At 33.4% G+C, this 27593-nt stretch overlaps 3 protein-coding genes and 2 non-coding genes across 7 annotated transcripts; 3 read left to right on the top strand and 2 right to left on the bottom strand.

Moving 5' to 3' along the window:
• The first annotated feature begins 2864 nt into the window (after positions 1 to 2864).
• On the top strand, positions 2865 to 2983 carry LOC136781487 (5S ribosomal RNA). The gene has a single exon (XR_010823929.1). It is a non-coding gene; the product is annotated as a 5S ribosomal RNA (ribosomal RNA).
• Positions 2984 to 3048: 65 nt separating this feature from the next.
• On the top strand, positions 3049 to 3167 carry LOC136781477 (5S ribosomal RNA). The gene has a single exon (XR_010823920.1). It is a non-coding gene; the product is annotated as a 5S ribosomal RNA (ribosomal RNA).
• A 1118-nt stretch (positions 3168 to 4285) lies between these two features.
• On the bottom strand, positions 4286 to 9184 carry LOC136781230 (endothelin-converting enzyme 1-like). 2 transcript variants are annotated; one of them, XM_066740057.1, is made up of 18 exons: positions 8863 to 9184; positions 8671 to 8759; positions 7989 to 8150; positions 7840 to 7923; positions 7552 to 7757; positions 7297 to 7461; positions 7071 to 7190; positions 6856 to 6997; positions 6375 to 6501; positions 6205 to 6295; positions 5729 to 5902; positions 5556 to 5656; positions 5412 to 5470; positions 5273 to 5324; positions 5141 to 5208; positions 4912 to 5057; positions 4665 to 4844; positions 4286 to 4595 (listed from the first exon to the last, which is right to left on the bottom strand). In XM_066740057.1, the coding sequence occupies exons 1-18, from the start codon at positions 8892 to 8894 to the stop codon at positions 4416 to 4418; spliced, it is 2178 nt and encodes a 725-aa protein (XP_066596154.1). In that variant the 5' UTR covers positions 8895 to 9184; the 3' UTR covers positions 4286 to 4415. The 2 variants fall into 2 exon arrangements, with proteins under 2 accessions (XP_066596154.1, XP_066596155.1); XM_066740058.1 differs by lacking the exon at positions 8671 to 8759 and having other exon boundaries at positions 8863 to 9182.
• Positions 9185 to 9414: 230 nt separating this feature from the next.
• Positions 9415 to 13222, bottom strand: LOC136781237 (membrane metallo-endopeptidase-like 1). Of its 2 annotated transcripts, none has more exons than XM_066740074.1 (18): positions 13145 to 13222; positions 12955 to 13055; positions 12727 to 12888; positions 12578 to 12661; positions 12309 to 12517; positions 12038 to 12235; positions 11855 to 11953; positions 11628 to 11769; positions 11435 to 11555; positions 11269 to 11359; positions 11033 to 11206; positions 10859 to 10959; positions 10732 to 10790; positions 10589 to 10640; positions 10453 to 10520; positions 10231 to 10376; positions 9759 to 9926; positions 9415 to 9643 (listed from the first exon to the last, which is right to left on the bottom strand). In XM_066740074.1, exons 1-18 carry the CDS (start codon positions 13198 to 13200, stop codon positions 9461 to 9463), a joined length of 2214 nt encoding a protein of 737 aa, XP_066596171.1. In that variant the 5' UTR covers positions 13201 to 13222; the 3' UTR covers positions 9415 to 9460. The 2 variants fall into 2 exon arrangements, with proteins under 2 accessions (XP_066596171.1, XP_066596172.1); XM_066740075.1 differs by having other exon boundaries at positions 9603 to 9657.
• A 473-nt stretch (positions 13223 to 13695) lies between these two features.
• LOC136781437 (neprilysin-11-like) lies at positions 13696 to 27321 on the top strand. The gene is made up of 18 exons (XM_066740348.1): positions 13696 to 13775; positions 13963 to 14063; positions 14138 to 14299; positions 14365 to 14448; positions 14543 to 14745; positions 15178 to 15369; positions 15450 to 15563; positions 15632 to 15773; positions 15859 to 15979; positions 16055 to 16145; positions 16210 to 16383; positions 16496 to 16596; positions 16682 to 16740; positions 16915 to 16966; positions 17051 to 17118; positions 17192 to 17337; positions 17414 to 17581; positions 27145 to 27321. Exons 1-18 carry the CDS (start codon positions 13702 to 13704, stop codon positions 27319 to 27321), a joined length of 2229 nt encoding a protein of 742 aa, XP_066596445.1. The 5' UTR covers positions 13696 to 13701.
• Positions 27322 to 27593: the final 272 nt, after the last annotated feature.

Below are 27593 nucleotides of genomic sequence, written 5' to 3'. Positions count from 1 at the left end.
AAAATGGTATTGGTTATAAGCGATTGCAAGTGGCTAAATCTTTAATTGAAAATGTATGTATTAAATTAGAAAATAATATTTTGTTAATAGCAGCGTATAACAAGCCTAGCAATGTTATAAAACAAAAAGATTTAGATTTGTTATTGGGGAGACCAGGTAGAGCATTGTTGGTTGGTGATCTGAATTGTAGAAGTATAATTTGGGGATGTCATAGAAATAATAGAAATGGTAATATATTACTTAAATATGTCAAAAATAATATTAACTGTAATATATTATATTCAGATGAAACGCATTATCCACCAAATGGTGGCACACCAACAATAATTGATCTAATAATAAATAAAAATGTGGGTAATATAATAAACATAGAATCCCTCAATGAATTAAGTTCAGATCACACACCTGAAATGTTTTGTGTGGGTAGTAACTTGTACAGTAAAGTAAGTACTAAAAAAGTTTTAAATTACAAAAATGTAAATTAGGACAGATTTAAAGAAGTATTAGATAGTAAAATTGCTATTAATAATAAAATTATAAGTATAAACAAACATTAGAAGAAGAAGTTAATAAATTTACTGAAGCTGTGCAAGGTGCTATAAAAATTACGATTAATAATAAAATTTTTAAAGATAAAAAAGATAACTTAAGCATATAAATACTTACTATGATAAAAAAGAGGAATAAAATTAGAAGAATATGGCAGCGTACTCAAAATTGGAAACTTAAAGATGAAGTTAAAAAAAACTTACTAAAAATATAGGTATTGAAATTCATTCATACAGAAATATAAGTTGGAAGGAACAACTTAAAAAACTTAATATTAAAGATAATTCCTTATGGAAAATTAACAGAAAACTTACAAACAAATGGAAAACAATACCTATGATAGAATGTAATGGTATTGAGGCCATATCGGATCATGATAAAATAGAAATGCTAGCCAATCACTATGAGGGTGTACATTCCATTGATTAACAAAATGTTATGCAAGAACAAAAAGAAATTATAAATGATGTTTTGAGGATTATCTCCTCTGGTGATAATACTGATGTAAATAAGCATTTATCTTCACCAGCTGAGATAAAGGAAGTTATTAATAAATTACCTTCGTTTAAAGAGCCAGGACATGATAATATTCAAAATATTGTTATTAAACAAATTACTAAAAAAGCTGTAGTGCAATTAATGTATATAGTAAATGCAATTCTTAAATTAGGATACTTCCCATTATTGTGGAAACAAGCAATTGTAATACCTGTTCTGAAGCCGGGTAAACCATCTATTATTCCAAGTAGCTATAGACCTATATCATTATTAACAGCATTAAGTAAGATTGTAGAAAAAGTTGTCCTTAAAAGAATTAAGCAATATGAGGATAAAAATAAGGTAATAATTAATGAGCAATTTGGATTCAGAGGTAAACATAATACTGTTCAACAGGTTATTAGAATTGCAAATGATATTAAGCTAAGTTTTAATAATAGCAAAGTTACAGTTATGTCCTTATTAGATATAGAAAAGGCTTTCGATAGAGTGTGGATAGATGGATTAATCTACAAAATGTCTAAATTTGATTATCCGTTGTATATAATTAAATGTGTATATTCATATATAAATAATAGAACATTACAGGTAAAAGTAAATGATTGTTTATCTACACCAAGATGTATTAGAGCGGGGATACCACAAGATTTGGTTCTTGGTCCGGCATTATTTGCTGATGATACGGCAATCTATGTACACTCTTTCTCAGCTGTGATAGCAACGAAACAAATACAGATACATTTTGATATACTTGAAAAATACTATAAAAAGTGGATGATAAATATTAATGCTAGTAAAACTGAGGTAGTAGTATTTACAAAGAAAAAGAAGGATACAAAAATCTTTCAACCTATTAGAATGAACAATACTCAGATATTAGATACCAAATCTGTACAATATTTAGGAGTAAGATTGGACACCAAACTTACCTTTAAAGTACATATTAATGAAATCATTAGGAAAGCACACATTGCACTTAGGAACATATATTCATTAATGGTTAAACATTCGGGCCTAAGTCAAGAAAATAAATTAATCTTATACAAAATGGTCATCAGACCTATTATGTCATATGCGGCGCCTGTATGGTGTGGTGTAGCAGATGCACATTTGCTCAAACTAGAAAGATTTCAAAATAAGTGTCTTAGGCTAGTACTTAATGAAGGAAGATATACTAAAATTAAATACTTACATGACGTAACTAAGGTTCAATATATAAAAGATTATATACATACAGGAACTTGCGCAAAGGTTTTATACAAATAATTTGAAATGTAATGTTTTGACAAGGAGAGTTACTATAAATATAGATATCATAATATACCTAAAACATTTAAACATAAAATGTTATACGAGTCATTGCCAATTTCCTTAACAGATTAATTTAAGAATATTCTTAATTGTTATAAATAGGTTTTGCAATTGATTTCCTATATAGTAACAGGTGTCAATAAGATACGTGATTAGTATTTAATTATTATGATAAGACTGATAAACTGTGATGAGCAAATAGAGGTTTATATATTCTGTTTATAATGTAATTTAACAGGTTAAACTTTTCTAAGTAGGTACTGTTGTTACAGGAAGAGATATATCAAAATATGTATATTATTTTGAATTACTTAATTATATTAATAAAATTATCTTAAAATGGAAAATGGTTCTCGTCCGATCACCGAAGATAAGCATCGTTGGGCGCGGTTAGTACTTGGATGGGTGACCGCTTGGGAACACCGCGTGCTATTGGCTTTCTTTTTCGTTCTGTTTTTTTAAATAAAATCAATCCTCAAAAACCCTTACAAGTACTATCACTGTCAGCCAATGGCCATACCACGATGGGTCCACCGGTTCTCGTCCGATCACCGAAGTTAAGCATCGTTGGGCGCGGTTAGTACTTGGATGGGTGACCGCTTGGGAACACCGCGTGCTATTGGCTTTCTTTTTCGTTCTTTTTTTTAATAAAATCAATCCTCAAAACTCTTGCAAGTACTATCACTGTCAGCCAATGGCCATACCACGATGGGTCCACCGGTTCTCGTCCGATCACCGAAGTTAAGCATCGTTGGGCGCGGTTAGTACTTGGATGGGTGACCGCTTGGGAACACCGCGTGCTATTGGCTTTCCTTTTTCTTTCTTTTTTTTTAATATTTATAATTCCTCAAAACCCTTGCAAATACTAAAACTCTCAGCCCCACCAGGTCTCGTCTTAAGACCATTTTACTTAAAGTGTGCTAAGAAACATCTAACCAATGAATATAAACGAAGGTTAACCGCGCCATATGACAGCTACAGACAAGCTTCCCAGATATCCTCTCGCCCCTCTGCTTTCTGCTTCCTTTTGCTTGGTGCAAGATTATAGAGCCTAACTGTGCATACCTCCATGATAGATATTTTTTGCGCCGCGCATTTTCTGTACGCACTGCACCGCGACAAAACCCTATATGCCACCCAAAAATGTCCGTGCCGCACATGTATTTCATGCGCCGTGTACCCACACCTTATCATTCTTTAATATAATGTAATTAATATTGTAGTTAAGATTCCAAGATACAAAAACAATTCGAAGCGCGTGAAACCAGAAAAAGAAATTTTTTAAGCTGTAATAAAACACTTATAGACTCGAATATTTGTTACGTGGAAAGCGTCAAAACATTTCACTTTATCTAACAGTTATCTAGAGAGTTTATAGTATCTTTTCTAATCTAGCTTGAAATAATTAAAAAGATTTACCTATATGTATGGTTACTCGGTAACAACAAGGGGGAGAAGCTGCTTGGGCTGTAAGAGTTTGGAAATCCTGATAAAGAATTTGATCTGATGACACTGCTGTGGCAGAGATGTCTAGGCAATATAACTTTGATATTGTTAGTATTCGAGACCATGAAGAAAGCGAGTGATTTCGGTTTTAACCTTCATGTTTTAATAATAAAATTATTTGCCAGGGAGGCCGAGCATTTCCTATTCTTCATTTTTGTGTGTATTAGTTACAGAAGAACTCGAGGACGTGTGACTGTCATAGATGGCCATGTCGATGTTGTTGAAGAGTGTATTTTGAAGTTCGCCTATTGAGCTGAATGTTTTTGTTGATAGTCCTGGCTAGTGAGTGAAAAAAGGATGAGAGGATGAATAAGATTGATGGAGTGGGGAGAGGATCCTAACGATCAGTTCAGTTTGGGTTTAACCTTTAGTGATGCACGTTCGATCGAATAAAAGTTGTGGAGTTAAAACAGTGTATGGATTATTTTAATATCCTTTCATTATTGTGTGTTATGTTATTTAACATGGAGAACCAAAATCATATTTATATATCACGCCCTCCGATATATATATATACATATATATACATTCCAGAAAACTTAAAAACATGGTTATGTTACAATGGAGCATTTTTTCGAGGGATTCATAGGTGCATCTGCTGCACAGTGGAAAACCTGAGGAAAGAGCTTGTGATTCGAAATAGCTCCATTGACTCGAATTTCAGGAACTGCGTGGCAATCGTAATCGTTTAAACGTTCCAATTGTTCTGGAGTCTCGCTACCACAAAGTAACTAGAGAACAAAAATTTTTTCAAATATTTGTCATAATTAAGGAACAGGCTATTCAATTAAATTACATACCTTAGCAAACTGCATGAAAAATAATTTATAAACATTATATTCTTTTAAGCTCTCCAATCGTAAATCCCCTAAATTATTTGTATCGTTATTATACTTTAAAAAATGCAGTAAAGTATTAAATGATATATGCAAAGCCGTAGTGTCTGCAATATTTTCTGATAATGTTCGTTCTCCATTAACCTACAATTATCTTAATTAAGGCTTAAATTTTATTATTATGTACAATTGATTCATTTTCATTACTCACACAATTCGTACGTCCGTCTTTCGATAAATCTGATACAACAAAATTACTGAATTGTTCGACAAAACATTTGGATCTCTCATTGTAAAGTTGGAACATATGGGGTGGCCACCAATCAGCCAAGTTTCCATCTTTATCAAATCTGTGGCCTTTAGCAGCAACAGAAATATTAGAGCATTGCATATTTTATTTTACAATTACCATAACAATATTAAATAAAAAAATAGCTTACCCACAGCATCAAAGCTATGAAATATCTCATGAGCAATTATATTACCAAGCATAGCATAAATCAGAACACTAAAAAGAGAGAAAAGAATCAATAATCACTATTTTATTATTAAATTATAATAAATTTCCTTACTCTGGTATATCGACGTCAACCACTGGATATTGTAAGAAGGCAGCAGCTACGACTGAAATAATTTATCAAGAAATATTTTATAAATATCATTTGTTTATAAAATGTATTATTCAACTATTAAATATTAAACATTATTTACTGATAGAATTGGTTGTACGGGTATAAAATGCATTCACCAACGTCGGTTCGATATCCCATCTGAAAAAAGGAATATGCATGAGTATAAAGGATCTATACAAAAATTTCTGCTACATTGTCTCTTTATTAGAATATTAAATCTTACTCTTTTCTGCTAAAAGGTTCTCGAAGTAAACTCAATACTTTCAAATCGTTTAATCTTTCAAGATTTAATATATTTTCCAGATAATTTGGTGCAAGTTTAAACTAAAATTGGTTATCTTGTTAGGAAATTAATTTTTAAATATCTCAAATGTGTTTTACAAAAGTAAAATATACATTGCTGTAATACTCATCAATTGCAGGAGAAGAATAGAAATCAGGATAGCCTACGAGTTGAACAATTGATGCAATTTTCTCGGCTGATCTCTGTCTAGTTACTTCGTCCATCCATTCTGTGTTACCGATAGCTTCTTTCGATATTTGTACAATGTGGTTTATAATTTCTTGTGACTGTAAATAAATACAGGTTTCACTTATTTAACCCTTAAAGTGCACTAGAGGTCTAAATACCCCAAAGAAAATAGCTTTAATTGTAGCTTTCAGGATTTAAAGTTTTGTGTTTGTACCGTCAATTGTGAAAAACCGATTCATGAAAAATATTATTAATTATTTTCGTAATAGAATACTTGAAAATACAAGTTATATAGACATTATAAAAAGTTGGGGTCTGTTAGACCCCATGTACGTTTTATGATATTAATAGGAAGTGTGCGCATTAAGGGTTAACCGATTGATAGATCTAAGATGCTTACTTTCTGTTTCACATTTTCCGGAAAATATCTCTGTGTGTATTCGAAAGAGATAGCTTTATTTAAATTTGGATGCGAAAAACAAGTTGAATATCTAAATCAAATGAGGCTTGAATAATTAAAGAATTATGTAGAAAAGATATTAATTGGGATATAAAATTTATGAAAATAACCTGTCTTCTTCTGTTGATGACATAACATCATTAGTTTCAATCTGTAAAAATTTACCTCTCTCTTCAATGTATCGTGTGTTACTGTAGTTAAGCAATTTACGTATCCAGGTCCAAATTATGTAATTAACTGTGGTAAATAATTGCAAAAATAAAATAAATAAAAATTTGATGTTATATATATATATATGAAAAAAATATTAAAACTTAAATGAAACTTCTAAATTAATAATGCAACGAATGATATTGATTTGAAAATTGAATGACCAAAACTTGCTGTATATATACTAGTATCTCGACTGCAGTTCAATGTACTTGCCGTCGAGACACTACCGTGCCTCTTGATATATACCCATAGAGCACTTAGTGGCATCTTTTAGGTGTCTTTAGTCAATTGGATGACTAAAAGATATCTATAAGACCACTTTTAGTCAAGTGTCCTGTATAGGTATATTATAATTGTAGAAAAGGACTACTTTATTACTTATTGCTCGAGGTGTGGCATCTTGTAAAACTTGTGGCAAATTTTTAAAGTACTCCATGTACTGTGTAGATACGAATTCTGAATCTGTAATATTAATTCCAACTTGCTTGAATAGAAGCTGTATCGACTCTAACCAATTAATCTGCAAAATTATTCCGAATTAGAACCTTATTGCAAATTAACAATCTCTTAATCAATGAAATATTTTATATTACTCTAGCATTGTAGTCATGGCCCCCAGATGAAAGGTACAAATTTTGAAATGCTGAAATTGTTATTGGTCCATTCATGATAGTTTGAATGATGGGTGTTTTTCTGGATGATGGAACTCTTATCTGTGTATGTATACAGGAGCAGTATATCAGTTAGTATTACAAAAAATATGTCAATTTGAAACATTTTATAATTAATAATTATATGTAAATGTAGAATATTATTGACCATTGCCAAACTTATTTCAAAATTGACCATCTCGTCGATATCTTTCCTTATCCACGCATTTCTAACACGTTTACCATTTTTTGTTTCCAAGTCCCAAGCAAAATCAAGGATCTGTTTCTTGTACTCGTCTATATCTAATGGTAAAAGTATCGTTGGTTGGTCGATCTGCAAATTAATAAATTGATGTATTTTAGATCGTAGTCTGCTAAGTTCATATTTTATTTTTCACGTGAATATGATAATATGTATATATACTCTTATTATTCGAGAACGAGTGTCTCCTAAGTTTTGTACAGTAGTTATTGTGAAAAAAGGATTAAATCTTTTATTTTGAAATGCCTGTTTCAATTTGTTTTGCCAGGTAGTAAATGCATTGATAATTAATGAATTAGTCAGTGGCCAACCCCCAATTGCTGTCAGTTTATCATTTAGAATTTTAAATCCATTTTCATTGAGAGTATCTAAAATAGCGAAAGAAAACCCCAGTAAAAATTTAAATGACTCAGCAAAATAAATTCAGTAATTAACGTAATTAAAACTCACCACTATCCAAACACATTTCGTTTACACTTCTGGCTATTTCGAAAGCTTTGGTACTTGCTGCAGTTTTCTTATTTCTTAACATATCTAAACAAAAAACTCTATTGTAGTTGATTAACAGTGAAAAACTATATTACTAATAATTTTACTACCAATGATTCGATTTTTTACATTCGTCTCCAAATATGCAAAAGTATCAATGTGGTACTCTTTATCTTCATTGGTAAAATTTTTGTTCAAATTTCCGCACATGAATTTGTAAAAATTGTCGCAAGGTTTTACCGACTCATCCATTCCAGCCTTGATAAATTTTTCTACAAATGATCAAGGATGATTTAATGCATTGGCACTGCGAAGAAAATTCTTAAAAAATGGACATGGAACAGGATTATAGAAAAGTTTAATTTGGGTAAACTGCGTAATTTAATTTTATTTTTAACTAGTATGAAGTTGCTTTTTTTTAATGTAGATTATTTCTAGTCGAAAAATAAAGTCTTGTTTTGAACTAAAAAAAGGCCTAGTTTTGTGCTGATTACAACGAAATCAGCCCAAAAGCAGGTCTTATTTTTCGGCTCGAAAATTTACTAATCATTGCCACTAATTATAAACAGAAATATTTTTTGTTAAATATAAATCACATTTGGTATAAGCTGGACCTCTCGTACTGTATATTGTATATATATATGTACTTGCTGTGTCGAGACACTATGCTATATCTTGACTCAGTTTTACACCAATTAACAAGATAACTATAAGCATTGTATCAAATATTCATTGATACAAATGTTAAAATTCAATTTTTCCTGATCTACTCTAACGTACAACTTATCTTACCAGATAGTCTGCATTTCTCTGTAGTGCAAACTTTGTAGTTGTCTGTATGGAATTCTTTGTCGAGGCCAAATACCGACTGTATTGTAATTCTAATAAAATTACACATATATATAAATTTTGTAATACTTTATTACTATTATCCTTTCAATATCGATAAATAAATTTATAATGAAGTAAGAATAAATTACTTACGTAAAAAAAAAGAAAATTACCAGCTGATCCATGGTTACACAGACAAAGTTACTTTAGCTTCTTCCCCTGATCCAACAATTATTACTGCCCCAATTTAACAAAATATTTCTATCGATATCAGCTGTTAAATATTTTTCAAACCAACAGTTTTGACTTGAATTATCAAAGTGCTGAAAATGTGCAGCATGTATATATAAAATTAAATAGCTTACTAGCCTTGTCTTCAACTAATATATTAATTTTATAGAACATTTTATGCCAATGCGATAACGTAGGTTAAACATTTTTAGAGTTAAATTTGTACAACTACCCCAATTTAACAAAATACTTCTATGGATATCAGCTGTGAAATATTTTTCAAACCAATAGTTTTGGCTTGAATTATCAAAGTGATGAAAATGCAGATTGTATATATAAAATTAAATAGCTTACTAGCCTTGTCTTCAGCTAATATATTAATTTTATAGAACATTTTATGCCAGTGCGATAACGTAGGTTAAGCAAATTTTAGTTTTAAATTGGTAAATGGTAAAACGTATTTACACTACTGGCTATATTCTTGAAATAATTTATTTAGTAAGCAGATTTTACAAAAATATTAATGTTTTACAATAGAACATTTCTTTTGTGGATTCATGAAAGTTCCAACGTCACATTTAAAAATTCGTGGAAAATCCTGATGATTTGAGATTGCACCCCAGACTCTAGCTTGGGGGGCTGGATGGCAGTCATGGAGATTTATGGATGCTAATTTCTCTGGACTTATGTTACTACAAAGAAACTTCAAGAAACACACTGTTATACAAAAATTATCCAGATAATCTTTATTGATTTATATAGTGCAATGAATATATTACTTAAACGTGTACAAATTAAATACCCATTAAATTACTCACGTTAGCATATTGCATGAAGAACAATTGGTATGAAGTAAAATTTTCCAGACCCTCTAAACGTATATCTATATTGCCATTTTGCAACTGATAATCCATGAAAGCATCGAACGCAACTTGCAAACCGGCGGAGTCGACAATATTTTCCGATAATGTACTTTTTCCATTCACCTGGAAATCGTTTTGGATAAATTATTTAATGTTAGAGATTTCAGAAATGAAATGCAATACACTAATCATAGAGGATAACATGATTTATAGAATTCACATTTTAATTTTTAAAAGGTAAACTTTTGAATAATATTAATTTATCTATAATGTAATTTTTTGTTGTAAAGTTACAACGATAATTGTGAGCAACTTTGTAAACAACTAATGTAGTTAAAAATTTATATGAGACTGCAAAAAAAACTTAAGAATTATAAAATTGTTGTAACGTTATAATTTTTATTTACAGTGCATCAGTATTACTTACGTGAGCAATTTTATTATTCCCTGATAATCTTGAGATAATAAATCGATTGAATTGATCTATGAAGCATTTCATTATTTCGTTAAGTATCTCTTTTGAAATTGGTGACAACCAATCGGACAAACTGCCTACTTTATCAAATTTGAAACCTTTATAAAAATATTTGTTAAAAAGTGTATTTTCTGCCAAACTTTACAAGTATCATTTGAACAAATTTAATTTTACCCTTAACATCGATAGAATGAAAAGCCTCGTGACCTATTTTGGCACCCAAAACAGCATAATTTAATACTCTGTAATAGAGAAAATTTCGTGATTATCACTGACTAATTATTATTTCGCTATGAAAACGTTTTCTCACTCTGGTCTATCAGGATCATAAACTGGATATTGTAACATGCCGGCTGTCACCACTATAATGATATAATTATTATAACTTTTATTTTATGTCAGTATTGTATTTTTTTTAAATAGATTAACAATTAAAATAAAAAAATTATTTACTGATGTTATTGGCTCTATGTAAATAATAAATACTCGCTGTCATTGACTCTTCGTACCACCTAAAAAATAATATAACCAAAGATTTTAATAATATCAAAAATCATTTTCTTGTTATATTGAATCTTACTCAGATCTGCTGTAGATTTGTCGAAGTTTGATCAACTCTCGCAAATCATTCAACTTTAAAAGATTAATCATGTTTGTTAGATAGTCTGGCCCAATTTCTAGCTAAAAATATTTTTATCTCGTTAAAAGAAAGGTTTTGATCTAAGATATAAAATTCTTCTTAAAATAAAATTACATCCTTGTAATACTCGTCGATGTAACGAGGAGTGTAGAAATTAGGATAGCCTACGAGTGCTTTAATAAATTTAATTTTTTCTACAGCTTTGTATTTGCTTTCTGGGTCCATCCATTCAGTTTTGTTAACAGTATCTTCAGTTACACTTACAATATGCTTGACAAATGCTTTTGCCTGTAAATACACGTTTGTCGTTTATTCGCTTAAGAGTTGAATGTTGGCAGTGAAATTCTCACCTTGATCTTCATATCTTCTGGAAAATATCGTCTCAAGTATTCGACAGAAATGGCTTTTTCTAAATTTGGTTGTTTCAAACATACTGATTCTCTATAGATAAAATCAAGATTCTGTCATTGGATAAAATAGAAATTCTAGATAAAATTAAAATTTTAAGAAAATTACCTCGTTATTAGTCCTGGTTTGTTCATATTTATCGCGACGTAGAATATATTTCTAATTTCACTTAATCTAGTGTCACTGTAACCAATCATGTAACGTACCAAGGTCCAAACAATGTAATTAGCTGTAATCAATAATTAAAATATTTTGTTTTGCAATTTTGTTAAAAAGATTTTGCATAATTCTTGTTTTATACCTATTGTACGTGACTTGGTTATTTTTAATATTGCTGGCAATTTTTTAAAGTAGTCCAAATGTCCTACATCTACCAGTTCTGACTTTTTAATTTCAATCTTAGATGTTTTGAACAAATTTTGTATCAGTTCTAACCAATCTATCTGAAAAAATAGGATTCTTTCAAGAATTATTACATGATGACAATTTTATTGGAAAATTTAACAATTTTCTATTATTTATTGCTACTTTAGCTTTTGTATGATCTCCGCCATTCGAATTATACAGATTTTGAAATTCTTCAATCGTCATAATATTGTGTTGTGTCCCTGCCTTTGATTCCTTTAACTAAATGCAAGAATATTTTTTTAATCAAAATTAATTTACAGTTTTAAATAAATATGTAAAATAAAATTTATTATTAATTCTAACCTTCGCTAATTCTATTTCAAATTCGATCATTTTATTAATAGCTTCCTCCATTTGTGAATGACTAGCAGTTTTATCTTGCCTTATCCTAAGATACGAAGCAACATCATATATATATTTTTTGTACTGTCTTAAACGAATTCTCGTTAAGGAACATTGCAAATTTATCTTTTGAAGAAAAATTGTTGTGGGTTTGAGAATCTATAAGATTAAGATAATTTAAACGAAGCATACCCTGAGCAAAATTTTATTCTAACTATATATATATATTTACTCTAATTATTCGAGCATAAGATGCTTTTATATTTTGATCAATTTGCAAACTGAACAATGAATTATACGATCTAATTTCCAATTCCTTTTTAAGAGCTGTCTGCCAAATGGTTCGAAATTTGATTAGAGATTCAGAATGAAGTAATGGCCAACCTCCAATTGTTTTTATATAATCTAAAAACGTCGTAACACCGATGTTTTTTATATTTTCTAAAACAAAAATACACAATTATTCAATGTATAACTTTTTATCATTCTTAAATATCTCACCAAGGTTCATGCACGATTTGTACAGATCTTTAACTTTTCCCAATGATGCAAAACTTACATGTGTCGATGTATTAGTTAATATATCTAAAAATAAATGCTTTTAGAATCATTTTATTATTTAACATAGCAAAATAATAATTTTTTATTACCATAAATTTGTTCTTGTATCTTGTCTGTCATTGGAGTGTATGCATTGACATAACTCTTGCCTTCTGGAATAGGGTGGCTATCCGCCCACCCTCCACACATGAATTCGTAAAAATCGTCACAAGGATTTACCGAAAATTTCATACCACTCTTCATATCTGAGGCTGAACAAAAAATATAATAATCCAAGGATCGAAGTACATAAAATTGCAGCTATCTATTAGATTTACCAATTTGTTTGCATTTTTCTGATGTGCATAGTCGGTAAGGTTTCTTTCTGTCTTGGCACGAGGGACCAGCTCTGAACTCTAGTGCAACAGCTGTTGCAACTCTATTTGTAATTAATAAATTTATTCATTTATATTTTATTATCATGTATGCCAGATTTTTTATTTCTGCAATAAAATGAAATTTGCTCACGTCAGTAGAATCAGCACGATTAATTGACACATTTTGAAAGTCACTGTAGATTTCATTCTTTAATATCCTCTCCAATCCTATTCACTATCGTTTTTCCAACTTACAGAGACTATTTCAACAATTTTCTACAGATTTTATTGATGAATTATTTTTTTTAAAACTTGCATAAATATTGTTAAGTGACTTATATGTGGCATGCTGAAGCTGATAAAGTTGTTTTATAGTTTATTCGATATCACACCAGTAGCGTACGTCGATAAATTGTTTGAATCGAAACAAACTTTTCGTCTTGGATTTTTTTTTTTATAAATTTTTATTATTGCTACTACTTTGTTTTGTACCTTAATCAAGTGTGTTATGTGTGAATTTGAAAAAACTGGTATTGGCATATTTATAAGAAGTTTGAAATGAAGCTGAATAAAATTTTGAGTCACTGGTTCTGAATAGCAGAATTATTATAGTGTACTTTGATATAAAAGTGCTCGGAAGAAATTAGCGAATCGTATAATACGGTGGTATGTGTATATATATTAGAGTGTAGTTATAAAATTAACTTGATGAAAGAATTTTGGATAATGACAAGTAAATCATCCACGATCATGAATCAATTGTTCATTTTACTGCTATTAACGTAAGTGAATATCAATTTTTTTTATTAAACAATAAATATATTAAATTATTTACAGTAAATCTGGCCAAATTTTTAAATTTCCAGTATGAAAATTGTAAATAATTTAATATTATTTAAATATAAGCTTTAGACTTTTTATTTTTGGTAATAAAATTGGATCAAATAAATACGATTATTAATTTATTAGAACTGCAATAACACTTGCAATGGATCACAATAATAATGTTCGTTGCAAATTGCGTCCGAGATATAAACAAATTTGTAAAACAGAAAAATGCATCAAATTTGGTAAGCAATAATTGATGTATTTCTTTCTCGACTAATCATTAGATTATTATTATTATTATTATCTACTTATATAGCTGAAATATTGAAGAGTGGTATGAATTTATTGATAAATCCTTGTGATGATTTTTACGGATTCATGTGTGGGTCATGGAAGGAAAAGCATCCTATACCGAACAAACAATCCAGTGTCACTGCGTTCGATTCGTTGGTGGATACTGTAAATGAACGAGTTCGAGGTTTTAAAGTTATTATTAACGCAATATTAAATAATAAATCGATTCTAAATGATTTTTTTATATAGACATAGTTACAAACACATTGATGCCTGCGAGATTTGAATCTTTGAAAAAAGTTAGAGAACTGCACAAAATGTGCATGGACACTGGTGAGATTTTCACATACTGCTTGATATAATAATACAAATTTATTTTTCTATTTGCAAAAAAAGTTTTCACTGCATTTTGATTTTCTTGCTTTAGTAACTATCGACGAAAACGATGCAGGGACCATTTTAAAATTGTTGAAGAAGATTGGAGGCTGGCCATTGATTGATTCGAAACATGCAATTATTCACACTTGGCAAGCATATATGAAAATGGCTTATCGATTTAACACACCACATTTTTTGTACTCCATGAGAATTAAGCAAAACCTGAAAGAAGCTCACAAACGAATAATTGCAGTAGGTATACAGGGTTAGCCAGATAAAATGGCTCAGACTATGGGCATTAAATGCTGTTTAACTTCGTAACTATGAGAGATAGGAATTTTTGTTATAAGACCTTTTTGAACGAAAATCAAAAGACGCTTCGAAAAGGTCTTATAACAAAAATTGCTATCTCTTATAGTTACGAAGTTAAACAGCATTTTATGTCCATGGTCTGAGCAACTTATCTGGCTAGCCAGTGTACAATAGTTTACTTAGAACATGTGGCTCAGAATTATTTGCACATTTCAGCTATTTACTATAGTCATCACTATTAGAAAATCTCTATTAGTGACTATAGTAAACAACTGAAATGTGCAAAAATTTCCCAGCTCTGACTGAAAATATTGAGAAAATATTGTTACTCTCCTCTCTGAGCTGTTCAATAAAAATTTGTCATTTTTTTAGATTTTCCAGCCCTTTTCTGGTTTTGCTGATTGCAAAAACACACCAAGGCAATATATTCTCGTAAAAATTTACAAAAAGTATATACAGGATGTTGCATCGTATCTTAGAGAAAAGCAGGGTGAAAATGGTACTATTCCGAGTATGGAAGAAGATATTAAACATATGATTGAATTTGAACTAAAATTGTTGAAGGTTGGAATTAATGAAAATTTCAAAATTTCAAAATTAGTTCTGTCATTTAATTAAATAAATAAATATACTTACACTTATAGATAAGAACGTTGTCGCAAGGCAGTATGGACATTCCTAAAGAGAACGAAAATATTTCGTTCGAAAAATTTCAAAATATATATGATTCTAATGGTGGAGATGATGCAAATGCTAAAGTAATATTTTAAAAATTGCTTAATAAATTTTTTTTATAAAATAAAACTCGAAAAATTCTCATTTTCAGATAGATTGGCTGGAATTATGGCAGCTACTATTTAAACAAGTTGGAATTGATATTAAAAAGTCTGAAAAAATAGATATAACAAACTTGAACTACTTCAAACTTTTGCCACCAATTTTGAAAATAACCAAACCACGTACAATTGGTAAAACAATAATGATATAAAATTCTTCTAAAAAAATAATTACACAAAAATATTTTAACTCATTTTTTTTATATAAATACTATAGTTAATTATATGATTTGGACTGTAGTGCGTCACATGATTAATTATAGTGGCACTAAATTAAACGACATAAAGGATACATTCTACAATGAATGCAACGTAGTAAAAAAATCACAACAAACGAGGTAATTCTTCTTGAAAATTATAAAATACTTGGAATAATATTTATATATCACTTATATAACAATGATTTTATTCAGAGAAGAAATATGTTTAAAGCAGCCAAATTTGGAAAAAGCTATTTCTTTCGAATACGTAAGACGATATTTTCCAGAATATGCGAAAATCAAAGTAAGCTATTTAAAATCGATATTTGCATTAACGTTTAAAAAATTATTGCAAACATTTTGTTTAGTCTGAAGAAATTATTGACCATATTGTAAAAACAGCTGGAGATGCTGTTAGCAAAATAGAATGGATGGATCCATTAACCAGATCGAAATCTGTGGAAAAAGTGAATGATATTAAAAAACTTGTAGGCTATCCGGAACACTACACTGCTGCCACCATTGACGGATTTTACAAGAACGTAATTTAATTATCTCTCTCTCTCTCTCTCTCTCTCTCTCTCTCTCTCCCAAAATCTAGCCAATCAATCTTTTACATTTAAAATAGTTTTTTTAACAAAATAATTTTTTTAGTTTCAACTTGGGCCAACCTATCTCGAAAGCATTTTGATTCTTGAGAAATTCATTGGTCTGATAGAACTACTTAAATACCGAAAACCTTACCACAGAACTGAGTATAAAATTCAATATAAAAATATACAATATAAATTTTATAAGAAATGTATTTTAATATTTAAATTATTTCTTCTCATTTTTCAGATGGTTTTTAGAGCCCTCCAAAATAAATGCTTATTACAAACACAGCGCCAATGCACTTGGTAAAAAAAAAGCATTTCCTCTGTGATAATTGATTATACATGTTTTTATAAAATTATAACGATAGCTGCTCGTTAAAGAATTGCCAAAGATAGTCGTTGTAATTTTACAAAAACATTTGTATAATATTGAATAAATATATTAATATTAAAATAATTCTGATGAATTGATTTTAGGTGTAACAGCTGCATTCTTACAACCTCCAGTTTTTGATCCTGATAGATTAATGTCTGTAAAATAATAGTTAATTCAATAAAAATGATAAAACTTTAAAGAAAATTTAAATGTTTTATAATAATACTTTTCTTACAGTGTTTTAAATTATGCTGTGCTTGGTACCATGACAGCTCATGAGGTTTTTCACTCTTTGGACCTTTTGGGTAATCTAAATATTCTGTTCTAATGTTAATTTTACCATATATTAACATATAAACTATATTATTGTTGCTAAAGGTCACAAATTTGATAAACATGGAAACTTTGTCGATTGGTGGCTACCAAAAACTGAAAAGATTTTTATGACGAAACTTAAGTGTTTTATCGATCAATACGAGAAATTCATCATCGCAGAATTATCCGATGAAACGACTGAAGTTTGCGTGAGTAATTACAACGATAGAATCGATTTGAATTAAAAGCGTCGATTAAACTATTGTTATTGTAATACATGCACAGGTTGATGCAGAGTTTACGTTATCTGAGAATATTGCTGATTCAATGGGCTTGCAAGTATCAACCAATGCCTTGACAGAATATCAAAAAGAAACTGGCTTTGAAAATGTACAGTTGATTGAATTCGAAAATTTTACCTGGGACCAATTAATATTTATGCAATTTGCTAACGTAAGTTATTTTTTATAAATCAAACAATTAACCTGTCAATTATATACATATAAATCGGTTTGAAAATTTGGATGGCCAAACTTGCTGTGTAAGTTACTCAGTAGTACTCGGCGGTATAGGGACCGTGCATACCAACACAATAACAGTGAGATTAGAATGTGTTTTGGTGTATGTGCATACTATCAGCACAAACTATCGGTCATTTCGCAGTTTAGGGGTACCAATTTATTTATATGTAGGGTAAATGTACGATATATGCCCAACCTTATTTAAAACTAATGAACAGAAAAATGCATTGATATGTTTAATATGAAATTTATATCTCCTTGTACTTAAGAAATTAAGGAATTTCGTATTTAAACTTCTTTATATTGCTTTACTTTGGGAGTTTCAATATTTAATTGTTTTTATATATAAGATTATAAGGATATATGCCCCATGAATGGGATTTATGCCACCTCTTATAGGGAATTATGCTCCATGATGGTATTTATGCCTAGATGACGAAACATACTGAAATCTTGATGAAATGCCTGTTCAGTTTATCAAATTTTAATTAGAATGCAAAAGTTTAACAAAAATAAAAATATTTAAGCGATTAATTATAGCAAAAAATATGAACTATTAAATACATAGAAATCGAACAAAACTTTTATTTAATCAAAGCTCGTGATTAAATATGACTTTTTGCCATTTCAGCAATTTGCATTCGTTTAGCTTGCCTACCACAATCATTGCATTTATTTGGATACATAGTACACGATTCATGTAACCATTTATCGCATTTAATGCATTTTATCCAGTCTACTTTTTCAACTGTCGTTAAATATCTCTCTAAACATTCAACGCATTCGACATCGTTTTCGCTTGATTTCTTCATATTTGTCGCTTTCTTTTTGGGGCATTCCCTTGATTTTGTTGGAGAAATGTGTCTTTTCTAGTTTTTCGTAGTAATTTTTGTTTCTTTCTTTTTCTTTTCTTGCGCAGTGGTCCTTTTTGTAGTTTTTACGATTGGTTCCTTTGGAGAAATGATTTTTGCTGTCTTTTTTTGTACATTTTTTTTTTGTCGAAATTTTCGGTAAAGGAGCTATTTTTTTCAGCAATTGCAATGGGCTTTTTCTTTGGCCGTTTTGTGCCTTAGTCTGTTCACATTCATTTATAGTTAGTTCGATATGTTGAGATGAATGAGATTCTGCATTAAATTTATTTGTGAAAGAACTAGAAGGAATCTCCGTGGTGCTTGAATTTACCTCTTCATACGCTCCAACACAATCCATAGAATTTTCATTGATGTTGAAATTAACCGTATTGTTGTTATTAGGATCGGAATCCTCAAATGTTGCTGCAAGTTCATGTTCATCAAACCAAAATAGATATAGTTACCGTCATTCTCCAAAAAATTGTCATTGCTATTTTTTAATTCACCCAAACGAATCGAATCATTAGCTATACATCCGAAATATTGAACAAATAATCTGGGATAATGTTATCATTGAAAGGATGAATTCCACAAGCCACAAATCCAGCCATTCCGTTCGTGCGATGGTAGCAGCCTTGTTCCAAGCTGCACCAATCAACTTACCAATGACATTTCGACAGATATTTTTCGATGGATTACGAGACATAAATTTATCGGCTTCTTTTCTGTAATAATCTTTCAACGGTTTAAAAAAATGATCTATCAAGCGGTTGCAAAGCTTGTGTTGTATGGCTTGGTAAACAGAGTAATATTATTTTGTTGTTTTCGCCGTATTTCAACATCTCCAAATTGTTACAGTGACTTGTGAACTATGTCCATCAAGGATCAAAATGACGAATCCATCAGGCTCAATTTCGAGGAATAAAAATTTCTCGTAACCACTTTAAAGGTGCGGGTATACGGCGCGTGGAACACACGCGCGGCACGTGAAACGTGTGGAGCGGACGCGCGGCGCGTAGAGTCAACGGCGCGGGATGAATTCAGTTTCAAAATTCAGTGACTTTGAATTTGATTTAGCTTTGTTAATTAAAGGTGCTATTACACGACGCGTCTACTATTAGCAGCTTCATGGCTGAACAAGTTCGTTCTCTACGTCTCGACATAATTATATAAACTCAAAAATATTAAATTTCGAATCCGTTATGCTCTCTACCGACAACTTGTCAACTAAATAATTTCAAGGGTATCGGATAATTAAATATTATCCTCGGATACAATTGGCTTCGCGCGTTTACTTCACGCGTCCGCCCCAAAAACTTGCTGGCCGCGCCAAAAAGTCCGCGCCGTGTACCCGCACCTTAAGAACAATTCTGAGTTGATAAACGAAGATTGTTTATTCAAATATAAATCCGATCCTGGTGGCATCCCCTCTAAAATAGCGAGATTTTTTCTCACACCTTTAAGGATGAAAATTGGAGGTAAAAAGGTGCCTTCCGCGTTACAATAAGCTATAACTGACACGTTTTCGCCCCATATATTCTTTGGACGTTAATACGTGAACACATTTACTACCCTTCTTAGCAATAACTGTTCCTCGGTTATTATTCATCTGTATACCAGATTCATCCATGTTGAAAATAGCGTGCGGCTTATTGATTAAATCGAATTTCGTTAAAGTTTCTTTCGGTAGTTTGTAAAAACCGTCCACTTCTTGGCGGTTCATTCCTCGCGCTCGAGAAAGGGACAGGCCTTCGCTTTTCCGGATAGATAGCTCCGAATGTCTTTTCATAAAAGAATAGAACCAATGCAACCTGGCAGAATTACTATATGTTCATTTCTTATGGAAAATATCGATTTTACGCTTAATTTTTTGGCAAACTGGTAAGCAATTTTACGAACTGATCGTGCAGGGGGTGCGAAGCCACAAACTGGTAATTTCTGTATGTGTTAAACTAATCGGTGTTCATTTTCCAGACCAAGAGCAGACGGTTTCCCAAGAACAACTTTTTTATCATTATTTTGAGCAATTCAGTTCGGTTCAGTTGTTTTATTTGCCCTTGCGGGGTACAGATGGACTTCGCTCCATGCACACTTCGTCAATTTCATAAAAATATACAGTTCTCCACATATTCCTTAAAATTAAAATTAAAAAAAACGCTTCATCTTACATCTATTTCTTTATATCAATATGGGACACCGTGGCCCACACTCCACCTTCATCGCCACACATCTTACTTCCACTCACATCCTAGAGAGAGAGAGAGAGAGAGAGCCCTTTCGCTCCTTCATCCTTCCATCCATCCATCCACATTCTAACGCTCCATTCATACCCGACTTTAATCCTTTTCCACTCATTCTCACCTTCATCCCACTTCTCCTCTCCACTTCTTCCCTCATCCAACTATCACCCTCCCCAACTCCCCCATCCCCTATATCCTGCCCACCCCTGCATTCCTCTAGCACATGCTCCCAGCTCTCTACTCCGTACCCACACACTCTGTGCACTTCTTATCTTCTTCCTCCAACCAATACTTTCCTTCTTTCATCTCGTTTCCCAGCCTAAATCTAGCTATTCTCCTCTTCCTTTTCTCATCTCCCTCTTCCCTCAAATACACCGGCACCCCCTCCGTCATTATTTCCCTATACCATTTGTTATACCTGCTGTTCGCAATCCTATCCACCACTTCTTCCTCCTCCTCCTCCTTCCTCATCACTCCTTCCATCCCCTTCCACTTCCCTTCCCTTTCTATTTCCCCCCTTCCTCCTGTATCTCCCTCCCTCTTTTCTTCATACCTTTCTAAGAAACACGCCCTCTCCCTTTCTCACCCAGATCCTACTTTCCCATCCCTTCTCCTGCTCTCCACCTCTCTCAAACACATCCTCGACCACTTGCTCCCTCTTCCTTTTCTCAATAACCTCTCCTCAAATTCCCACGCCCTCCTTGCTACCTCTATCCTCAGCTTTTCTTTTTTCATCTCTCCTCCCTCACCATATACCCCGGCGTCTCTACCTCCACCCCTAATATCCACCTCATCCCCCTCTCATTCAGTCCCTCCACTCTTCCCCTTTCCCTCCATCCCCACACCTCTACTCCATATGACAGCACCGGCCAAACCAGCCTGTCAAATAGCCACATCCTCCTGCCCACACGTCCTTTCCGAACAACATTTTCCCTATATTCCCCACACTTCCCTCAGCGCCACCATTGCCTTCCTTACTCTCTCCTCCAGTTCCCCATCCTGCGCCCCGTTTCTCCTTACCACGTAACCTTGGTATTTAAATTCCCTTACCTCCTCTATTCATTTCCCTCCCCACTCCACCCTTATATTCCCCTCTCACCCTCTTCCCAAACCCCTCATCAGCTTCGATATTTCCACATTTACCTCCAAGCCTCTTTCCGCCATAAACCTCTCTCCTTCCCCCAACGTCAACTTCAAACACCTCACATCCTCCGCTAGCAGCGTTACGTCATCCGCATACAGCAGCGCAGATAACTTCGTGCTACCCACACTCACCCTACCTTTCCCCCTCCTCTCAAGCCTCCTCTCCAAATCCGCAATATATAATAGGAACAGCTTCGCACTTAACGGACATCCTTGCCTCTCAACCCCTCGCCGTCCAGAACTGCCTACTCTTCTCCCTACCCACCCTCACCACACACCTAGTTTCCCTATAAAAATCCCTTATTCCCCACCTTAGCCTCTCACTTATTCCTTCCTTCTCCAGAATCTCCCATAAAATCCTCCTATTCACCATGTCGAACGCTGCCTTCAAATCTATGAACGCTGCTACTAAACCAGCTACCCTCTTGTGAACTTGCCTTCCTATTATACAATTTAGCACGTATATATTATCCATCGTTCCTCTTCCCCTTCCGAAACCTGCCTGCCCCTCTCCAATTATTTCCTTCCCATTCAATTCTTTCTCTAACCTCTTCTCTAGAATACACCTTACTGGCCGTACACATCAGAGTCACCCCCCTGTACTCCTCTGCCTTACTCCCTTTTCCTTTCTTCTCGATCGACCCTATCACCCCTACGCTCCAATCCTCCGGCCATCCCTCCCCCGTCCACACTACATTCAATACCTTCCACAATTCCTCTACCAAAACTTCTCCTCCACCATTCCACACTTCATTTCTTATTCCATTCAACCCCGCAGCCTTCGATCCCTCTCTTAACCTTCTCTACTGCTCTCCTCGCCTCCTCTATGCCAATTTCATCCTCTCCTCTCTCTCCCCCACCCCTCTCTCACCCTTCCATCCACTCCCCCTAATAAGCTCATGAAATGCTCGCGCCATTTCTCCATTCCTATCTTTTCATCCCTTCTCTCCTCCCTTGCCCTACATCTTCTCAAAAACTTCCATATTTCTCCCTCTTAAATTCCTCGCCTCTTCTCTCCCTCTTTATCTCACACAATTCCCTGTATTCCTTCCTTCTTTTAACATATCCTTCCCTTCCCAACTCTCCCCTCCTCCACCTTTTCAACTTTCCCCTCAGATTCCTCTTGCACTCCCTACACTCCTCATCAAACCACCCTTCCACCCTTCTCACCTCTCCCTCCTTCTTTCCTATTTCCAGCTCCACCTCCTCTACCTTCCCCTTACTTTCTTCCCACAATTCCTCACACCCACTCCCCCTCCACTTCCATCCCTCGAACAATTCCCACATGCCCTTTTCCTTCTCGCCATCCCACCTCTTTACTCCTCCTCTCTTCACACCTTACCTTTCCCTCTTCTCCTCGCCTCCCTACTCCTACTTCCTAAACTCATTTCGATCTTCGACGGCATATCGTCCGAATCCGTCCTACTTAGAACCCTCTAACTTACTACCTCCTTCCTCACTCTTCTTCACATCCCACTACGTAATCAATTACCGAACTCCGCCCGCTTCCTACATATGTAATTTTCCCTTCTCTATCCCCTTCCATCTTCCCATTCCAATTTTCCATTCCGAGCTCCCCCAACATCCTAACCATCTTCCTCCCCTCTCTATCCATTCCCTTATCCTCCGACCCCCTGCTCCCTTCATCCTCCCCTTTACCCCTCCTAGTTCTCCCGTCCTCGCATTCCAATCCCCTCCTATTACGCATCTCTCCCCTCCTCCCTCGTCCACTCTTCCCCTCTTATCTTCTCCTTTGCCTTTGCCCATCCACCCTCTCTCACATGTGTACTCCTATTATTCTATACTCCTTCCCACTCTCTCCCTTCACCTTAACCATCACCAACTCATACTTTTCAAATATCTCCATCTGCCCCTCTTGCCATAAATCCTCTCTTACCCCCACAATCATTCTTTCCATAGCTCTGCCTGTTTTGCTCTCCCTATATGCCCATTGCCTCACCACCCACCTGTATCCCTTCGGTACCTCCCTCTTGATTCTTCCCCATCCCTTTTCTTCTACCCAAGTCTCAATCAAGAAAACTATGTCCCATTCCTCAACCCCCTCCCAGAAGTCCCTATTCTTCCCTCTCCCAAACCTGCTACATTCCAAAAGGTACAGCTCCTAATCCCTTTCGTCCTCACCTTTCCTTTCTTAAATGCCTCCCTTCCCTCCCTTTCCCCTCCACTCCCTCCGCACCCTCCTTCTACCACTACCCTCCTCCTCATCCTCCATTTTTCTCCCTCCATCCTCCCCCAAACCCCTCTCTCCTTCCCACCACCTTCTCTGCTCCCCCCTCACCAACCCCTTTTCCTATACCTTCCCTGCCGACTTCCTCCCTCGTTCCTCTCTTAAGGTAGTTGTCGTTGTACTGTCCCAGTCAAAAGTTTTTCAAACAATTTTGTTTAAGCCTGTACCAAAAGCACACGTATCTGACAACACTGATTTATATCGCATGCGCAGTGCGCACTTGTTTATAACCCAACAACTAACTGTACGTTAGCTGTCACGCGTAAATATTGTGAGTGAAATATAGTAGAAAATAATTTTTAAAAATGTCAAAACAGTTATTTTTTATTAATTGTATTTTATCGTTTTCCTTTATAATTAATAAATATTAAATTCTCAAAATATATCAACTGTTGTTTGTGTTTTCATATAAAAAGTTTGAATTCCCGCGCATAAGACAATTTAGAGTTTACAGTGTTGCCACATTTTTAGGTTTTCATTTGATACGACGTGTCCATTACACGTTACAATTATTTTTGCTTTCATTAAAAAACTATGCGGTCAATAAATTTCATTTTTTTTTTTCAGACGACAAACATATTCATTTATTTGCTATTCTTTTTTGAAGAAAATCTGTCGATTATTTTTCTTGTATTTAATTGTAGATTCGTACAATCATAGCGATCCCCATTGCTTTCCATGTTAAAATTTCGAACTTTGAAAGCAGATAACTTTAGTTCTAAACGGTCAATTAATTTCAAATTTTCAGAACAGTTAAATTATAATACCTACTATCGATATTAAACATATTAAACACTTTTGTCGATAACATTATTTGCACGACAACTACCTTAACCAGCCTGTCACACTCTTCACTCCAAAACCAGCATTCCTCCTCTATCCAAATCTTCCCATATCCTATCCTCACTCTCTTTCCTTTTCTCCTCTCCTCTCTTGCTCTATCCCCTATTCTCCCATTTATTCTCCTTTCCTCCCACGTAAGATCATCCTCCACCCTAATAGTTTTCTCACCTATCATCCCTTTCCTCGTCATTATATTTTTCTTCACCTCCAACCTCTTCATTCTTACTACAACTCCCTCCCTCCCTCCCCCTCCTATATATTTCATCTCCCCCTCCGCACCCAATTCCTGCAAAAGATTTTTCACCTCCTTCGCTTTCTCTCCTCGCTTCTTTCCTTCACCCCCCCCCCCCCCCCCCAAACTACCACGTTTCGCCTCCTATCTTCCCTATCCCTTCTCTGCATTTTCTCCTCCAACCTGCACAGCCTCTTTTCCTCATTAACCCCCACCCCTCTAACTTTAGTAAGATATTTCAAATAATACAAACTTCGCAATCTGGATCTATAATCATAATATTCTCAGACCCTACATTTTCAGCATTTTCACTGTCATCATCCTGTTGTTTCAATTCTTGCTAATCTGGATCATCATAATTGCTGCAATGAATTACTCAATTAATTCGACAATGATCTCAAGATCGCTATTCTGCATAATCACTTCTTTAACATTTATGCCTGTATCTCCCAATCCATAGTTTGTCAGGTGACTAATATATTTAATGCCTGCTGCAGATACTTCATGGATTTTTTCAAGCTTAATATATATTTTTAATAATATTGTTGTCTGTTCGATATATATATATATATATATATATGTATATATATATATATAATATTACAAGAACAGCTTCTATTGTATATACGAATGACCTTTTTTACTTTACAGCTAAGCTCTTGAATCAAATTAATTCCTTTTTCAAGATCAAAAAACTTTCCTAAATCATTAATGCTATCGATTATTACTATGGAATTTGGATGCACTTGATGCATAAATTCCTCGACTTTCAACCTTCCATCGTTAATAGACACATTGTATTCGCCTATATTCCCAAAACAATGAATTTTAATTAAATTCATTTCGAGTGCAAAACAGTAACAATTATACATCGATGGGGTTCCAGCAAAAGAAATGAGATCATAAGCAGTTTTTGAATCGATTTCTTTAAATATGTTTGTCCACCCATTTATTAATAGTACGGCATACATACAATCATTGCCTTCTTCTATAATAATAATTTTCTCTTTCTCTTCCAAACCTACATTTGCAATATTATTCACTTACTATGAATTTTTAAAAATTTTGCTAAAATATTTAAAATATTTTTTATGACTCAACATCTCCTAATGATTGTGCTCAACGGACTCCTTATTTTGAGCAATTCGTCTTCTCAATGTTCTGGATGGAATTTTAAAATTTTCGCTTCTTTGGTTAATTCCGCATCCTCCAGATTTTACGGCATCCATGGCTGCAATGAGATCTTCCTCTGACCAACTTGCTCTTGGCTTAATGTGTGGCTTACGGACGTACTTTCGAGGCATCTCTGGAAACAACGAAAAATCATGCACAAAAGAAATATCATTGAGATTGGGGCATAAATCCTTATGCGTGGTATGGCATATATCCCTTGGAGGTACAAAATTATGGGATAAATGCCCTTCGTGAAATCAGTTGTTTCTAACAGATTTCTAAGCTTAAAATGAACAAAACATAATAAAAAATGTTACAATGAACGCAACATAACCAAAATTGAAATGGTTTCAAATAATATATACCTTCTATCGTTAATCCAAAATTGTACGCTATATCAAAGATTTAACTAAATCACTTAACTACAAACTCATTCACCAAAATAAAGCACGTACTGTTGTGGTACGACTTCCACTTTTCAACTGCCATCGAGAATAACCAAAACGTAAATATAATAGTAACTGGCGCTCGTATAGGTTACGGTCTGTCTAGAAAATATTGAGAGAGGGCATATATCCCATTGGGCCACATATATTCCACATTTACCCTATACAATTACACATTGATACTTTGCTATCATTGTATTTGCTGCACGCTCCCTATAGACTTGTAATTATCTACTTTTATATGCACTTGTCGTCGAGACACTACCGTGTCTCTTGATATGTCTACCATTCGTTCAGATCGAAATTTTTTTTTCTCCAGTCACATTGTAGCCACATTAAACGAGAAAAAATGGAGCATCTTTACTTCAACGATTGCCACGCACTTCCACAAGCTAGAGTCTGGGGTGCTATTTCGAACAACGTGCACTTTGGAAAAGCTTTCAAATGTGAACTCAACACCCGAATGAATCCATCTAAAAAATGTACAATTTTGTAATCCCAAAAAATAAATTCATTTTATTTAATAAACTTTTAATTTTTAACACTGAAATTTTACAATTATCGAATAAAAATTATTATTTAAATTTAGATTAAAATAAAATTATTTGCTCCAAGTTTTTCCAACAGGCAACATTAAGCAATGTGTCTTTGTGATGATTGGATTAATATCGCCAAATAATTCGATGACTCGACAAAATTAAGTAAAGTCCAATTTTTTATTTAAGCACGAGTAATTTGTGAAAAATTAATTAATGTTATATGACATTT

Source organism: Prorops nasuta, unplaced genomic scaffold, assembly GCF_024137725.1.
Source record: "Prorops nasuta isolate Cenicafe-Biocafe unplaced genomic scaffold, Cenicafe_Pnas_1.2 PNAS00022, whole genome shotgun sequence".
Classification (NCBI taxonomy): Eukaryota; Metazoa; Arthropoda; class Insecta; order Hymenoptera; family Bethylidae; genus Prorops; species Prorops nasuta.
The sequence above is the reverse complement of the archived record's forward strand: the minus strand, read 5'-3'. Positions and strand labels throughout refer to the sequence as shown.